A 19,119-nucleotide genomic window follows, 5' to 3' on the forward strand; every position below is an offset into this window, starting at 1 on the left:
AGTTTTGGGAAAAACGCTTTTTAGTTTTTCTGACCGTTGGCCTGGCTCGGAGGTGGAGTTGCTAAAATCGCTGTATCTTTGTTAATAATGCACCTATCCATCTAAAATTTGGACACAGTATTCTTGAAAGGTTCTTTAATAAGAAAATAAAAAAAAAAAAAATCGAAAAAAAAAAATTTTAAAACCCTAACCCCCCCTTAACGCCTTACAATATTTACAAAGTGTTTTCATTTCCGCAATTGTTACTGTTTTGTCGGCACAATAATCAATTGCCGGATCATAGTGGAATGCAGCTCGTTCAAGAATCACAGAAGCACTGCGTCTGCGGATTCGCTCATTTTCATTATGTCTAGCTTGCTGTTGTTGTGTTTGATGTACACGAACTCGTTGCATTCTAAGCTTATCTCCTACATTGTCACTCACTAAAGAACGCAATTCTGATATAGCAATACGACTATTTTCTTCTGTCTGTCTCTGGTCATCAGAGCACGTGAGGTAGCTCTTCGCACATTTAATTGACTACGACGACGTAAGTCTTCTCCTCGGCATCGTAAATTGTAATTAATCAAATTGAGAAAATTTCCCGCAAAATTTGAGAAGTAATAAAATTTCAAATAAAAATTTTTTTCTATTTTTTTTACAATTTTTCAGTGAACACAATATCGGTTTGTCACATAAAATTAACTGAGCAGAGAACATTGAGTAGCTGTCAAACAATGTATCACATACCGGCTTTTTTAATACATAAAAATGTAGTACTTAATCGAAGGATTGATTTTTTTATGCAAAACTTTTTTTTTTACAGCTGAAAAACTACCGTTTTTTTTAACGAAAAACGATTGTTCAACCTTGATAGGTCGCCATTTTGTCGAATATTTTTGTTTTTTTTTAAATCCATTGATTAAGTACTAGATAAACTTTCAATAAATGTAAATCCGTTTCATTTTTTGAGTTAAGACGATCCAGATTTCCACAGTCTTGGTCACTGCGACCCGTGTTTTTCAGACGGACCTCACTTCGACGGGGCATAACTTTGAAACTGCTCAATATTTTCTACGTTTTTTTTCAAATTTAAGTTAAAATAATGTACTTTCACATAATAAAGAGATATTTCAAAAAAATTCAATAGTTTACGAGAAAAAAATTCGGGAAAAATGTTTATTTTTGGCGCTCCAACTGCGCATACCCCCTTAAGCCACCAAACCCACCTAACCCCTTAAACTATTTACGTGTGAAACCGTCGTTCGTTTGCACGTTGTGTTATAGTATGTCGGGACGACCAGGATCGGTAGAATCGACTTTTATTTATTTTTCAAATAAAATCTACATATACACACCTGGCCAAAATAATAAGTACACAGATATAGTGTTTATTTGTTTCGATATAACTCGATTTTTATGCAATGCACACCCGCCATTTTTTTTATATTGATAAGTTACAATGTTACACAATTTCTAAAACAAGAATGAAATATGGGAACCTCGTGGATTCAATACTAAGCTCAATTTTCTGCTGGGTAGGCGATTTTGGTCTGGTCAAAATAATAAGTACACCTGTGTATTTGATAAATTTTAAAGGATTAAAGCTAGATTCGAGTTAAGATATGTTGGCTTTTATTATTTCCTAGCATATTTAAGTATATCCCAGGAAAAAAATTCTATAGTTGGGCAAAAAAAAGAGTTGTACAACAGAAAAAAGAAAAATTGCTTTAATTCTGCAAAAGGAAGGATAAAATCTTCGGGAAATCGCTAAATGACTTGGGCAGTCATTATGTTTGGTCCAGAATGCCCTAAAATTCAACATTCAATTCGAAACTCGAGGTCGGAAAAAGAAATCCTGTCAAACGACCGACACCCGAATCCTAAGTTTTTACTGCTCATCCATTGCTGCTCATATTGACCATGAAATATCGTCTAGATCAGTTCGTCGAAGACTTACTAATGCTGGCTTACAAGGACACATAGCCAGAAAAGTTACTCTCCTTCGAGGGAATAAATTAAAGATGAGGAAACAGTTAGCCCAAAATCATTTGGCATGATCTGGAACAGAGGGTTCCAAAAAGTGGAATAATGTCCTATGGAGCGACGAAACAAAAATAAATCTATTTGGTAACGACTCCAGAAAGAATGTACGACTTGTTTCGTCGACCCATAGAATTCGACGCCCGGTACTCGAAATAGACCGTTAAACACGGAAGCGGAAACATTATGATTTGGGACTGTTTTTCTTGGCATGGAGTCGTCCCGATTTACGGATTACCGATACTATGACCCAATTTGGATATAAAATTATATTGTCTGTCCCTTGTCTGTTATATTGTCCCTTGAGATGGGTCTTTCTACAGGACAACGACCCAAAACACACATCAAAGCTGGTCAAAGCTTAGTTCACCGAAAACAAGGTGGACATTATGAAGTGGCCAAGTCAAACTGCAGACTTAAACCCAATAGATAACCTATGGGGAGAGCTTAATCGTCGGATTGGCACAAACACATTTCAAAACATAGAAGAATTGCAGCAAAGACAAGGTACGAGAGTTGTTTGGAGACGTGCCGTAAATTAAATGCCCAGCATGCCGAAACGGATAACAAAAGTTATACAAAATATGGGGGGATATACTGGGTATTAGCATAAGATTACTATAAAAAGAAAAAAATTGAGAAAATGTTTTTTATATTTAAGTTAGAGGCTTTGAAGAATTGCTGTACTTATTTTTTTGACCAACCCTTTTTTATGTTTTTTAGGTTTAATCGACCATAAATTCTACAAATTTCGTGAATTATTCTTATGTTAAGTATTTTTATAATCAACATTATGCCAGAAAACTAAAAGAAATTAGAATTGGTTCGTTACGGTTATCAAAAAAGATTTACGTGACATAGAAGAAATCTTATGAGCGTGTACTTATTATTTTGGCCAGGTGTGTATATAAAAATGAAGTGCTGTTCGTTAGTCCCGCTAAAGCTCGAGAACTGCTGAACGGATTTATTTTATCTTATTCTTGAAATGTTCGTTTCATGGTTTAAAAGGTGACAAAAAATCGAATACTTGTCGAAAAAACCCTAAAAACATTCCTTTTCTATTTCCCATACAAACGTTGTTCCTCCCAAATTTCTAAAATCATTTTAGACAGTTTACTGTTTTACTGATAGATAAATTTCTAAAATCATTTTAGACAGTAAACCACTGCTATACCGTCAAGTGAGCGCTAAATTCTCGCACTTTCATTATTTACGTTATGATGCCGAGAAGAAGATGACCTGACTTAGGTCGTCGCAGTTAATTAAATGTGCAAGATCTACCTTACGTGCTAACCGCAATGATGACCAGATAAAAGTAGATAGGCTTAGAATGCAACGAGTTCGTGCACAACAAAAACAACGACTGCAATTGCCAGTAAAATTGCCACAACTGGTTCCACCACCGGATCCTTTACGCTCTTTAGTTTTTGGGATTGAAAATGATTAAAAGCCCCTCTTGGGTAACATTGAGATATATAACAACTGTTTCGAAATTACATCATTTTGTGCTATACATATTATACAGAGCAATTCCATGCCTACTTTCAAGGTATAATATCCAGGTACCAGAATATGTACACTACTGGCCAAAATAATAAGTACACAGATATAGGGTTTATTTTTTTCGATATAACTCGATTTTTATATTGATAAGTTACAATGTTACACAATTTCTAAAACAAGAATGAAATATGGGAACCTCGTGTATTCAATACTAAGCTTAATTTTCTGCTGGGTTGGCGATTTTGGTCTGGCCAAAATAATAAGTACACCTGTGTATTTGATAAATTTTAAAGGATTAAAGCTAGAAACACTGTACTAGATTTAAAAAGAAAAATTGATTTAATTCTGCAAAAGGAAGGATAAAGTCTTCGGGAAATCGATAAAAGACTTGGGCAGTCAATTTGTTTTGTCCAGAATGCCCTAAAATTCAAGGTTGAAATCGAAACTCAAGGTCGGAAGAAGAAATCCTGTCAAACGACGGACACCCGAATCCTAAATCTCTCAAAAAAGGATCCCTTCATGCCAAGTCCATTTCTGCTCATATTGACCATGAAATATCGTCTAGATCTGTTCGTCGTAGACTAACTAATGCTGGGTTACAAGAACGCATAGCCAGAAAAGTTCCTCTCCTTTGCGGGAATAATTTAAAGATGAGCAAACAGTTTGCCCAAAATCATTTAGCATGATCTGGACCAGAGGGTTCCAAAAAGTGGAATAATGTCCTATGGAGCGACGAAACAAAAATAAATCTATTTGGTTACGACTCCAGAAAGAATGTACGACGACCTAAAGGCAAAGAATTCAACACCCGGTACACGAAATAGACCGTTAAACACGGAAGCGGAAACATTATGATTTGGGGCTGTTTTTCTTGGCATGGAGTTGGCCCAATTCATCGGATTACCGATACTATGACCCGATTTGGGTATAAAAATATTGTCTGACATAATGCTGCCATATGCTGAGGAAGACATGCCCTTGAGATGGGTCTTTCTACAGGACAATGATCCAAAACATAGATCAAAGCTGGTGAAGGCTTGGATCACCGAAAACAAGGTGGACATTATGAAGTGGCCAAGTCAAACTACAGACTTAAATCCAATAGAAAACCTATGGGGAGAGCCTAAACGTCGGATTGGCACAAACACATTTCAAAATAAAGAAGAATGCGACAATTCGAAGAGAAGACAAGGTACGAGAGTCCTTTGGAGACGTGCCGTAAATTAAATGCCCAGCATGCCGAAACGGAAAACAAAAGTTATAGAAATTAAGAGGAGATATACTAGGTATTAGCATAAGATTACTACAAAACAAAAAAGATTGCGAAAATGTTTTTTATTTTTAAGTTAGAGGCTTTGTAGAATTGCTGTACTTATTTTTTTGACCAACCCTTTTTTATGTTTTTTAGGTTTAATCGACAATAAGTTCTATAAATTTCGTGAAATATTCTTTTGGTAACTATTTTTATAATCAAAATTATGCCAGAAAACTAAAAGAAATTAGAATTGGTTCGTTACTAAAAAAAGATTTACAAGACGTAGAAGAAACCATATGGGCGTGTACTTATTATTTTGGCCAATAGTGTATATTAGGGTGGGTCGATTCTAAAATCGCTTAGGTACATATGAATTTTGGATTCTAGGAATCAAAATAAGAAACTTTGCTCAAGAAACCATATCTCTAAAATTAATTCTGATGTACCTCGTTTTAAGTTGTGGCTATTTTCGAAAACATGAAGTTTCTTGGAAAAATGTTTTTGTTTTTGGATCTTTATTTTCTAATTAACAATTTATTTGATCAGAACACAGGAAAGAAATTAAAAAGTTATTCTTTGAAGTCTTTTTTGGTTTCAACCTTGGGCAATTTCGCACGTCTCTCTAATGTCGCCTCCAAAACAGCCTCTACATTTTCCGGTATTACTCGTTTGGAAACGCTAGCTAGCAGTTGATCGCTTCTTCCGTTCCTTGTATATGTAATGGAATATACGGATCAGATACGGAATTATGTGAATTATCTTCATTTAAATATTCTTTCAATGATTCGTGTGAATGGTGGTTCAAATACGTTATTTATATGATTTAAATCGATCATATACGTGTAATCGACGCAATGGAAGTTTATATCTCGTTTTTTATATTCTCTAAGTTCCGATGGATATTCAACATTGTCTCGATATCGAAAAATTTTCTTGATAGCAGTGTCGCGCACCTCTTTTCTATTAAAAAACAACATCAATAGAAAGATATTTTCCGAATGTGCAAAATATGAATTATTTTTATAGTGGCAGGATGGTTTGAGATTTCAAAAATTTTTTTTATCAAACATTTTTTATATAACAGAACATCAGGAATATCTTGTGAAAGTTACATGTCGATCGGACTAAAGCTCGCTGAGATACCGATTTTCTAGTTACTTTCTATCCATATACTTTCAATTTATTTTAAAACTTTAGGCGTGTTTTCCTCAAAGCAACTTTTTCAAAACGGTGCGTAACGTAACTCAAAAAGCAATGCTCGGATCTAAATACAATTTTTTACATATCTTTTACACAATAAATACTTGCGGATGAACGATCGCATTTATTTAAAAACAAGAAAACAAGAAAGCTAACCTCGGGTGGAGCCGTAGTTTTTATACCCTTGCAGTTGAGTCGCAGTCCGCTAGGTGACGCCACGCGTATATAGTCGGCCGATTCTTATAAATTTTTGGCATATCGAATTATTTTGAACAAATTAGAATCCATAGAAAGTCCTATCCTTCTAACTTGAAAAACAACGAAGTTATGACATTTCCGATCAATCAGTTATATGGCAGCTATAGGATATAGTCGACCGATCCCGGCCGTTCCGACTTATGTACGCCTGCAACAGAAAGAAGGGTGTGTGCAAAGTTTCAACTCGATAGCTTTAAAACTGAGAGACTAGTTTGCGTAGAAACAGACAGACAGACAGACGGACAGGATAGACAGACGGATATTAGATCACGGTAATAACGGATTAGGTAATAAATTACAAATTGACTCTCCATTTTATTTAGAAAAAGTTTGTATATATGGGAAATAGAAAAATGCTGTTATAGATAACACTGGGAGGCCAGATTTTTTTCCGCACTTCAGTACAACCACTGTTAAACCATTGTGCTCCGGCCGACTGCCCGTCACGGGATAAATTATAATTATTTCTTAATAAAAAAAAATCCTAGATAAATTCCTCTCCAAATTTATTATTATTATGTATTTATTATGTAAAAAATTGAATAGTTATATTCAATCAATAATGAAAAAAAAAAATAGCAAAAATCTGTTTTTTTCTGCTTCGGAAACCATCCTGCCCCCTAATTACAAGATTGACAGCAGTGCGTAAATTTGGAAGAAATTGAACCCATTGGCACATAAACCTTAAAAAATTGATAAACCTTATAAATACAACCAGAATTTTTAAATTGTTAGGTGGTTTTTTCATTGTCACATATAATCGTAATAATCGAGCGGTCTTGGTAAGCCAGCGAGAAAGTTCAATTTTCCCTGGTTTGAGATTTTTGCAAACTTCTGTGAAAAACAAGAAAGGAAAGCAGTCGCAGTCCGCTAGGTGGCGCCACGCATCTTATATTATTAGATATGTAGCGGATCGTATATAGTCGGCCAATTCTTATGAAATTTGGCATATTGAATAATTTTTCCCAAAATAGAATCTGTACCAAATCCCATCTTTCTAACTTAAAAAACAACAAAGTTATGCCAATTTCGATCGTTCTATGACAGCTATAGGATATAGTCGGCCGATCCTTATGAAATTTTGTACACAAGATATTTTGGTCAAATATAACATGTGTGGAAAGTCCCAACCCTCTAACTTAAAAAACACCAAAGTTATGGCATTTCCGATCAATCAGTTATATGGCAGCTATAGGATATAGTCGACCGATCCCGGCCGTTCCGACTTATATACTGCCTGCAAAGGAAAGAAGGGTGTGTGCAAAGTTTCAACTCGATAGCTCCAAAACTGAGAGACTAGTTTGCGTAGAAACCGACAGACAGACAGACGGACAGACGGACATGCTCATATCGACTCAGGAGGTGATCCTGATCAAGAATATATATACTTTATAGGGTCGGTGATGTCTCCTTCACTGCGTTGCACACTTTTGACCAAAATTATAATACCCTCTGCAAGGGTATAATAAGTCCGACTCTAATCTCAGAAACAAAAGAGAAATATTTTGTTTAAACGAAAAAGAAAATTGATTTCACGTATTCATCCGAACCGATGCCGCCATGCTATGCTATTTGAGCAGTTTTATTTTATTTGTACATCTCAACATTGTACATCTCAACAATAATGGCATATAAATACACATAAATAATATTAAGTCGTGATACTATACACCCTGTTGCAGCAGAACTTTTTTTTGGAAAGCACAGTGGACCCTCAGAAAAGAGTAAGCTCAGTAAAGAGTAAATATTTTAATAGTTCATTCAAGTAAATAGGACCAAAAATAGAATAAACATGTTTAGCTAGAATTATTGCTTAAAGTTTCTTACCTCTTTTGTTATTTGATCTAATGCATTATCTTCTGCATTAACCCTTGCTACGTTTCGTCGCCGACCAGTATTTTCCATTGCATTAATTTTTTTACTTTATTTAGTAACAATATGGAATCAAATTTTTCACCTTTATCAGTCGCTATGTATAAATAGATCTCAAGCTTCGAAGCACTCTAAAAGAAAATCATGAGAATATTTTAATTAATATATTTATTTTAACAAATACATGAAATCTCTACGAAATAACTATAAAGGTTTTATACACAAAAACAAGAAAGAAAAGCTAACTTCGGGCGGAGCCGAAGTTTATATACCCTTGCAGTTGAGTCGCAATCCGCTAGGTGGCGCCACGCATCTTATATTATTAGATATATAGCAGATTGTATATGGTCGGTCGATCCTTATGAAATTTGGCATATTGAATTATATTGCCCAAAGAGGAATCCATTGAAACTCCAATGCTTCTAACATGAAAAACAACCAAGTTATGGCATTTCCGAGCAATCAGTTATATGGTAGCTATATAGACGTCCGATCCTTATGGAATTTGGCATATCGAATAAATATGCCCAAATTAGAAAGCATAGAAAGTCCCGATAGCTTTAAAACTGAGAGACTTGTTTGCGTAGAAACAGACAGACGGACAGACGGATATGCTTATATCGACTCAGAAAAACAATTGCACATTTAATCAGATTCATAGTTTTAAGCTCTTATAAAAAGAAACCCTAAGATAATTTCCATACAAGAAGACATTTACATATGCAAAATATACTTATAAACTTAAAATAAAACATTGCCCCAAATAGATTTGGGGGAGTTACATTCCTCATCCACAACACAATAACAAAAAAATTAACCTTTTATTTTGACACAATAGCAGTAACAATACATGTCATCATATATACCACCCAACAAGAACTTCACAATTTAAAACCAAAGAAATATTACAACCTCCCCTACTAATAACAGGCCGACAATAACAATTTCTTTTTCTCAACGCAAAATTTCAACTGACCCGTATCCTTCAGGCTCCACTGAACAAATGGCAAGCTTCCGACAAATGTTTGGAATGGATATGGATTTAGAAAGGGAAAATTATTTTCTGATTCTCTAGCTATGCTACATTATCACATAACTACGCCCCTTTCAAGAAAAAACTAGACATCGATTATCTCGTTAGACTTGAGGAAAGCGTTCGACAGGTTAGGATCTCAACTATCTATGCTTGGAAAATTGGAAAAAATTCCAAGCATTTTTAAAAATATCAAGGTTGTGTCATTACTGTTTTATGTAGGTTGATTCTTACGAAATTTCGCGGATGGGATTATGTTTCCCAAATAAAATCTCTATTAGGTCTCAATCTTCTAGCTTAAAAAATAAGGTTATGCCAACTCAAATAATTCACCTTATGAAAATTGGTAGATCCTCTTTGTTAGCCCAAAATGAAATTCATAGCAAGTCCCATCCTTCTGAATTAAAAAAGTTATGAAATTCTCGATCAATCAGTTATAAGGCTGTAGTAATGTCTACCGATCCCGGCAGTTCCGACTTACTTATATACTGCGTGAAAACGAAAAGGACGATTTAAAGTAGATAGCTTCTTAAACTTCTTAAAGTAAAACTTTGGGTCTATTTCGTGTAAAAACAGACAGACGAACAAACGAATATTCTTACATCAACTTGGGCAGTGATCCTGATCAAAAATATATATACTTTATAAGGTCGGAGATGTCTCCTTCACCAAAGTTGTAGGAGAAATAAGAACGCCCTCCCCCAGATACTCCAGAGTACGGAAAACACCGGCCAAATATAACACAAAAGTAAAGGCTAGTACAAATCATAGCCGAATAGACAAACTTGGGATTAAATGCGCAGAAAACAGAGTTAGTTCTTTTCCCACCCAGCAGAAAACTAGCTTCTATGAGTCTATGAGAATCGGCCAACATATATTTTTCATCCCCCTAAATGTTAGGGGTAGTCCACCCCTAAATTTTTATTTTTATTTTTTAGACAAAATTTTTAATTTCTCTTTTTTTATGATACAACATACAAAAATACATACAATCCTCAATTTTCACCCTTCTACGATCAACCGGGAATGCCGGGAAAATCCATAAACAGCATTTTTCTATTTCCCATACAAACGTTTTTTAAACAAAATGGAGACTACAATAATAGTAGGCGCCGGTATGTGATACATTGTTTGACAGCTACTCATTGTTCTCTGCTCAGTTAATTTTTTGTGACAAACCGATATTGTGTTCACTGAAAAATTGTGAAAAAAATTGAAAAAAGTTTTATTACTTCTCAAATTTAGCGGGAAATTTTCTCAATTTGATTAATTACAATTTACGATGCCGAGGAGAAGACTTACGTCGTCGTAGTCAATTAAATGTGCGAAGAGCTACCTCACGTGCTTGCCGCACTGATGACCAGAGACAGACAGAAGAAAATAGTCGTATTGCTATGTCAGAATTGCGTTCTTTAGTGAGTGACAATGTAGGAGATAAGCTTAGAATGCAACGAGTTCGTGTACATCAAACACAACAACAGCAAGCTAGACATAATGAAAATGAGCGAATCCGCAGACGCAGTCCTTCTGTGATTCTTGAACGAGCTGCATTCCACTATGATCCGGCAATTGATTATTGTGCCGACAAAACAGTAACAATTGCGGAAATGAAAACACTTTGTAAATATTGTAAGGCGTTTAAGTACACTGGTGAATTTACTGGATTATGTTGTGCTAAAGGCAAAATAAAATTGCCACAAATGGTCCCACCACCAGCTCCTTTACGCTCTTTAGTTTCTGGGATTAAAAATGATTATTATTTATCTATTGCTATTCAATACAGTTCATATTAAATTATAATCAGTCAATGTGATTATAATTTAAAGCAATTTAGGTGTGTTTCTAACGAAAAAGGGTCAATTTTAAATTTTTTCCCGCTCCACAAAGTTCAAATCCAATCAAATTATTCGTCGCGTGCGCTTTGGGGGATCTAATGTCGCGTTTCGAAATTAAACAAAAGTGAATCGCGATCGCGAAAAAATTTCAGAGTCACAGATTGTAATTAGTACTGTATTTTAATTTATTTGGTCAGCTCCACGAAACTTTACTTTAGCTATCTTCAGTTCTTACTGTATCAGATAATATTTTTAAGTTTGAAAAATTTTAAATTTTATCACAAAAGAAGTTTCAAGAAAAAGTCACAAAAGAAGTTTTGTTAAGAAAATAAGAAAAAAACAACAGCTGGCAGTGCGAAGTCTGCCGGATCAGCTAGTATCTCTATATATATCTATTCACTATATATATAGTGAACTGGAGGGTAAACTTCAACTTAGGGGAGCTAACAATAAAGAAAACCAGCTTTGCTGATTCCGTCCCCAATTTACGATTGGCCCACCAACTTTGGCCCAATATCTTAAAGAAGAGCACATCCCAATTACTAAGAATGAACAGGACCCACATCAGCACGACTATAGGAGTCATAACGGGGCACTGGTTAGTGGGAACACATGCTAGGCGAATGAATTAACCCCACAACGACAACGGACGCAGCTGTAGGGTCAAAGAAGAAGAATAAACTGTTAAGCATCCTCTATGCCACTGCTCAGCCCTGCAGTCTTTCCGCCTACTACATGTAGGTGATAGGTTTCTTTACCACCATCTCGGTGATGTCAGAAATAGATCCAAACAGCATAGAAAAATTTACTAAAGCCTCAGGGTGGAGAAACTGCTGGAGTTCTTTCTGCGAATAAAGGGAATTAGATCCGGCTTATGGTATCACAAGAGACCGAAAACGGTCTAAGTGTGGTGGATGCCTCTTGTGGAAGTGAAAGCCGTCTATCGATTGTGGGAAGATCGAAGTCACAATATTCGATCGATACCTCATTACCGAAACCATCGGACAATTAAAATGTGGGTTTCGCCAGCTCTAGACGACATTTTGCGTTATGTGTGCGTTGACGACATTTTTGTATTTAGTAAACTGGAATATGATCATGCCGAAAACATAAATACAGCCTTTTTAATAAAAAAAAATCCATTATGAGGCTACAAAAAATAAACCAAAAAAAAAAAGTTTTTTTTCTGGGATATATAATCTCAAAAGAAGGCGTTAAAACCACCATCAAAACTATTAAGGCATTGAAAAGCTTCCAGGTGCCAAAAGTAATAAAGGTACCTCGCAAAGATTGCCAAAGATCGCCTTCTAAGGGGAGCAGAAGCACGCCTAGACAAATACAAGTCAAACAGAATATCTATTAACCTATACAAAGAAGCAGTAGGTGCAGTAGAATTTCCAACTTACTAGCAACGCACCAATTCGAAAATAAACACGATTCCTAAAATCTAAGAGATTCTTAAGAGATAGAATTATAAGAAAAAATGTTTTATAGAAGATTTTATTTAACACTCTCTGAAGTGCATGCGCTTTAACTTTAATCATTTTACCATAGTTTGCATTGTTTCTTAAAGCACTACACAACAAACTTAATAGAGTTGACGTCCTTTATTAACGATGGCTTCCGAAATGGCTTTCAACAGATATTATTTACACCGACTTTAGTAAAGCATTAAGCATTTCACTTAGTTCTTTATTAAATCCTATTGAGTAAAATTAAACTTTTACATGGAAAAATAAATCTAGGAAATATATTTTATTACAATTTGATTTTAAAATGTCGATTTCGGCAAAAAAAAATTATATGCAATACATTCTCGAAAATTTGACGCATATATGCTTCACTTAGCATATTTGGCGTAACAGTCAAGACAATATGTGGACCTACAAACACCGAATAAAACTTAATCTACACTACAAGCATGGTACCCTTACAATCTTAGTTGGGTCATATTTTTTTCACAACAGTATCCATATGATTTGATACAAGGGAACATAGTTCATAGATAGATACACTCCGTTTTACTTGATTAGCACACACAATTTTTCATAATTACTTATTCATCTCTCAACAATTGCTTGATCTAATTCAATGATTGTTGCTCTTTTTAAATCGTATCCTTATCTACTCTCTTTAAACAAAAATTGGAAGTCTGGAAATGTGACGTTTAAATTTACTATAATTTTCTTTTCAACTTGCTTCTACAACTGGCACCTTTTTTGTTTCACTTGAATAGCACATGTTAGATTTAATGTCATTTCAGCAGCCAAGGAGATTTAATCATAAACGTTTTTTGATTAATTTATGAATTTTAAACATAGTTTAATCATTTTGTGCAATTAGGGGTCGTGGAACGTCACTAAGTCACAAAGAACAGATCCAAATATAAGGTTGTCAAATATCTCCCTTCCGCTTTTTTGCTCTTTATTCAATGCTTTATAAAAAGTGTTACAGTGATCGGATTTAGTTCAAATATGCGCTTTTTTGTTCGATAATCTGTTTCCATCTAGACGGCAACCTCATAATACCTCCCTCGTAGAAACCCCCCTCCTTATTTGCGAAGAACTCGGACAGCCACTTTTCACAAGCCTCTTTGAGTTCAACTTTACACCACCAAGGGCGTTCGCCATGGACAGGAACAGGTGGTAATTACTTGGCGCTATGTCCGGGCTATATGGTGGAAGCGATAAAACCTCCCATCCGAGCTCCCGTAGCTTCTGACGAGTCATCAACGAAGTGTGTGGTCTGGAGTTGTCCTGGTGGAACACTACACCCTTCCTGTTGGCCAATTCTGGACGCTTCTGGTCGATCGCCTGCTTCAAGCGGTCCAGTTGTTCGCAGTAGATGGAAGAATTAAGCGTCTGGCCATATGGGAGCAGCTCATAGTGGATGATTCCCTTCAAATCCCACCAAACACACAGGAAAACCTTCCTGGCCGTCAATCCCGGCTTGGCCACTGTTTGGGACGATTCACCGGCCTTCGACCACGACCGTTTTCACTTGATATTGTCGTATGTGATCCATTTTTCGTCGCCAGTCACCATCAGCTTCAAGAATGGGTCGAGTTCGTTCCGTTTCAGCAGCATATCGCAGGCGTTGATTCGGTCCAGAAGGTTTTTTTGCGTCAAATCATGCGGCACCCAAACATCAAGCTTTTTTTTGTATCCAGCCTTCTGCAGATGGTTTAAAATGGTTTGGTGACTAACTCCCTTCTCCTGGGCGATGTCACGAGATGCCAAATGCCGGTCTAACTCGATGTATTCCATGATTTGATCGGTATTTGTCGTCACAGGTCTTCCGCCGGCTGGCTTATCCATGGTGTCGTTTTCACCGGCTCTGAATCGTCGAAACCATTCCTCCGCGGTTCGAAGTGATAGAGTACCATCCCCCAAAACACCATTAATCTCACGGAACGTTTCTCTAGCGGATTTGCCTTTAACGAAGGAAAACTTTAAAATAGCGCGAATTTCGGCGTTAGTGAACTCCATGTTTACACGTCTATAACTGTTGAACGCAATATCCAAACTAATCATGCATACCGTCGTTTTGTAGGTTACGTCAAGACCTTTCAAATTATGTATAGTATTGCCAGATACGAGCTCTGTAGCGCTTTGTACATAGCCGCGAAATTCAAAAGACAAAAAGGCGGAAGGGAGATATTTGACAATCTTATACAAAGCTATATTGATTGTGACCTTTTTATACCCTTGCAGAGGGTATTATAATTTTGGTCAAAAGTATGCAACGCAGTGAAGGAGACATCTCCGACCCTATAAAGTATATATATTCTTGATCAAGATCACCTCCTGAGTCGATATAAGCATGTCCGTCTGTCCGTCGGTCCGTCTGTCTGTTTCTACGCAAACTAGTCTCTCAGTTTTAAAGCTATCGAGTTGAAACTTTGCACACACCCTTCTTTCCTTTGCAGGCAGTATATAAGTCGGAACGGCCGGGATCGGTCGACTATATCCTATAGCTGTCATATAACTGATTGATCGGAAATGCCATAACTTTGGTGTTTTTTAAGTTGGAGGGTTGAGACTTTCCACACATGTTATATTTGACCGAAATATCTTGTGTACAAAATTTCATAAGGATCGGCCGACTATATCCTATAGCTGTCATAGAACGATCGAAATTGGCATAACTTTGTTGTTTTTTAAGTTAGAAAGATGGGATTTGGTACAGATTCTATTTGGGAAAAACAATCTGATTTGTCGAATTTCATAAGGATCGGCCAACTATATCCTATAGCTGTCATATAACTGATTGATCGGAAATGCTATAACTTCGTTGTTTTTCAAGTTAGAAGGATGGGAGTTTCAATGGATTCCTCTTTTGGCAAAATAATTCGATATGCCAAATTTCATAAGGATCGGCCGACTATATACGATCCGCTATATATCTAATAATATAAGATGCGTGGCGCCACCTAGCGGACTGCAACTCAACTGCAAGGGTATATAAACTTCGGCTCCGCCCGAAGTTAGCTTTCCTTTCTTGTTGTAGCTAATATTGCGGAAAAAACCAGAAGAAGCAGAAAATTCGTGTACAATTTTATCAAGATCAAATAAAACTATAAAGGTAGCAAAAGTAATGTCCTTAGCGGCACAGATAAAGGTGCAATTCTGCGGGAAGCCTCAAATTCTCATGACTCTGTGAGCAAGATAAGGGAAAAAGCAGGTGTTGACGCAAGCAAAACTACTGTTTGTTATTTCGTTATTTTGAAACTTAAAAAAAACCACCGCTTAACCCCAAACGAAAGGAAGCACGGTTGACCTTTTGCCGCGTCAATATGTCATGGTAAAACGAGTGGAAACGCGTAGATTTATCTGATGAAAAGAAGTTCAATTTGGAGGGGCCAGATGGCTACAATTATTATTTTCATGATCTGAGGAAAAAGACGCATCAATTGGAGCTTTTACATAGTCGAGAAGGCGCAGTTATGGTTTGGGGAGCCATATCTTACTAGGACTTGTGAACTCCAATTCTTATCCTCAAACATGAACGCAAAAGTGTACCTAAACGTCCTGGAAAAAGCATTTCCACCATTGGAAATTTTTTTTTTTTTTAAATAACACAGGCCTATAAATTCCAACTTTTTTTTTCCTCCACGCATAATTTTACCAGCTCCATAACCTTTAGGCTCCCCTGAACCAAAGTCCAGAACAAACATACGTTCTATCACCCACAGTTTCCGCGGTACACCTAAGAGAAAAAATTGATCAAATTTGACCATTTATTAAATTATGTTGGCCGTGTCATGGCTGTCTACAATTTCTGTAAAGCTTTACTAAGCAAGCTGAACCTGCAATAGATACGTTTTGAACAAAGAAACAGTTTTAGATAGCCATGACTTTTTGAAAATATGAGATTAAAAACTCAAATTTAATTGAAGAAAATATTGTTTAACCAGCTATAATAAATTCAATAAAATTATTTCGAGTTTTTCCATAAATCCAAAATTAAAACATGGTATGATCTATTGATTTCAATAAGAAAACAAAAATCTTCCATTGAAAAATGTTTGGGGAAAAATCATAAAAGACCAAAAATTAATGTAGAAAATCTGAGATTTCAACTTTGGATGAGTATTCCAAAGATATGGTAACTGCTAGATACCATTTTTTAATTTTAGTTGGTACACATATATTTCAAAAATTATGTGTACTAGAAACAATGGTCATCGCCATTACACGGCCTACATAATTCAATATATGGTAAAATTTGATCAATTTCTTCTCTTAGGTGTACCGCGGAAACTGTAGGTGATAGAACCTATGTTTTTTCTGGACTTTGGTTCAGGGGAGCTTAAAGGTTATGGAGCAGGTGGAATTATGCGTGGAGATTTTTTGCTGTTGGCCTGTGTAATTTGCCTTAGACATTTTAGCACGACAATGCCCCAATTTATACTGCACGTGTTGCAAAAACTTTTTTAAAAGATAAAAATGTTGACACTCTGAATTGGCCACCCATACTCGCAGCATGTGAATATAATTGAAAATGTTTGGGGATGGCTGGTCAGAAAGGTTTATATGTCTGGCAAAAAATTTTAAAATAAAGAAGATCTTATTGACGCCATTCAGATGGCCTAAAAATCTATATAATTCGCTGCCCAACAGGATCTACGACGTTATATTGAATAAGGGGGCCTCAACGCATTATTAAATTAACAAAAATATATATTATAATACTCACTATTAAATAAAAACACATTTCCTAATGTTTAAGTTCGTTAAATATACTTTAAAAACAAGATGTGCTATTCATGTGAAACAAAATTGTGGAATTTTATAAGTCTTAAGTTTTTTTGTTAACATTTATTAATTGTTAATTTAATTTAGGTTTTGTTACTTTTCTTATACTTAAAATTGATTATACTATAAATAGAAACTTAAACATCAGTGAGTTTTCTTTTTGTTTAAAAGATTTCAAGATTTAAAATTGCATATAAAAATGTGCTATTCAAGTGAAACGCAGTGTATATTAAGAAACAACATAATCTGAGCAGCAGATGCCCTTAATATGGACATTTTAGCAGTATAATGATCATAAACCTACGAGGAAATTGGGTTTAAGATCCAAATACGAATTAAATTCAAGAGTAATGTTTAAAAGAAGTCCTTGACTTTTAAGCCGCAGCAGTGTTTGTGAGTGGTGGTTGACACAAGACCCTACGGGACGAAGCTGTAATAGACAATTTATAATAATAGCCAAGGCTACAGAACATAATATTAGGTCATAAACAAATCGTCATTTAATAGAATTGAATTATTCATAAACAATTATTTATTTATAAGCAATATAAAAATTTATTAATTTTTTCTTTTAACACTATTTCAGCAAAGAACCAAAAGTTCGTGATTTGGTACAAAAATATAATTAAAAGAAACAAACTGAAAAAAAGTTACATATATATGTTTTTGGGTCTGTATGTACAAACTTCGTACTCTTTTAATATGTATGAATATATTCATTTAAAATAATTTATTAATTTGTGTTCATTTTTGATTGAATTTGTGTTCGTCACAGCAAAGAGCTGAAAAATTTTTTTAATATGATTATCTACTAATACGCAGTGTATATTCTTTGGATTATTATACCCTTGCAGAGGGTATTATAATTTTGGTCAAAAGTGTGCAACGCAGTGAAGGAGACATCTCCGACCCTATAAAGTATATATATTCTTGATCAGGATCACCTCCTGAGTCGATATAAGCATGTCCGTCTGTCCGTCTGTCTGTTTCTACGCAAACTAGTCTCTCAGTTTTAAAGCTATCGAGGCCATAAGGATCGGCCGACTATAAACGATCCGCTATATATCTAATAAAATAAGATGGGTGGCGCCACCTAGCGGACTGTGACTGAACTGCAAGGGTATATCAACTTCGGCTCCGCCCGAAGTTAGCTTTCCTTTCTTGTTTTTATAAATAAATTATATAAAAATTTATAAATTCTTATGAATCTGGTTTAGGCTTCAGTATCAATTTTCTTTAACTAAAATGTAACCACAGCAAGTTTTAAAACATACCTACATATGTATGCACACATGTATATATAAAATCTGTGCTTGTATCCATTAATTGAAGCGTTGTTTTGTTGTTAACTTCACACCCGATCAAGAATAATTTTTATTCTATACTTATTTTAGCTGCTATATTCAAGTCTTGCAAATATATAAGCAAAATTATTAAGAGACAGCGTGACCGTACCGATAACGATAAAAAATACTTTCCGACACATTAGGAAATAATGTTCGTCAAAATAGCGTCGCATAGTTAGCGTCGAAGTGGAACGGTGGAATCGAAACATAGCAACGCTCTTTTTTATTTTCAATTATTTTACTTTTTAGCCACTAAATTGATTGAAATAAAGTCTAAAATTGTTAAGAATTTAAAAATTTATAGTATTTTCTTACTTTGGGCGGAATCTACATCCTTAAAATACCATTAAAATACATTTGAAAAATGGGCCCCACACTGTTTTGGGTCCAATCTCAGAAATAAGAGGAGGCCCTAAAAAGCCCGATATTGCAGCTAATAGGCCAAAATATTGAGAATAATATCTGAAAATTTCATAAAAATCGCTCCCAACGTTATGGAAAAAATCGGATAAAAGTGGGCCAAGCTCGTTAACAGCCC

At 35.4% G+C, this 19,119-nt stretch overlaps 1 protein-coding gene across 3 annotated transcripts in view; it reads right to left on the reverse strand.

Moving 5' to 3' along the window:
- LOC6500189 (leucine-rich repeat flightless-interacting protein 2) overlaps window positions 1-18,740 on the reverse strand; it is a 41,888-nt gene extending 23,148 nt beyond the window's left edge. Inside the window, exons 1-2 of one of the 3 annotated variants that reach the window (XM_014904226.3) lie at window positions 18,510-18,740; window positions 8,066-8,241 (exon numbers count right to left, since the gene is read on the reverse strand). In XM_014904226.3, coding sequence (XP_014759712.1) covers window positions 8,066-8,143 — 78 coding nt within the window. In that variant the 5' untranslated portion in view covers window positions 8,144-8,241; window positions 18,510-18,740. The remainder of the gene's footprint in view (window positions 1-8,065; window positions 8,242-18,509) is intronic. The other 2 variants (XM_014904225.3, XM_001966630.4) reach the window with 2 other exon arrangements.
- Window positions 18,741-19,119: the final 379 nt, after the last annotated feature.

The sequence above is a fragment of the Drosophila ananassae genome, chromosome XR (genome assembly GCF_017639315.1).
Source record: "Drosophila ananassae strain 14024-0371.13 chromosome XR, ASM1763931v2, whole genome shotgun sequence".
Lineage (NCBI taxonomy): Eukaryota > Metazoa > Arthropoda > Insecta > Diptera > Drosophilidae > Drosophila > Drosophila ananassae.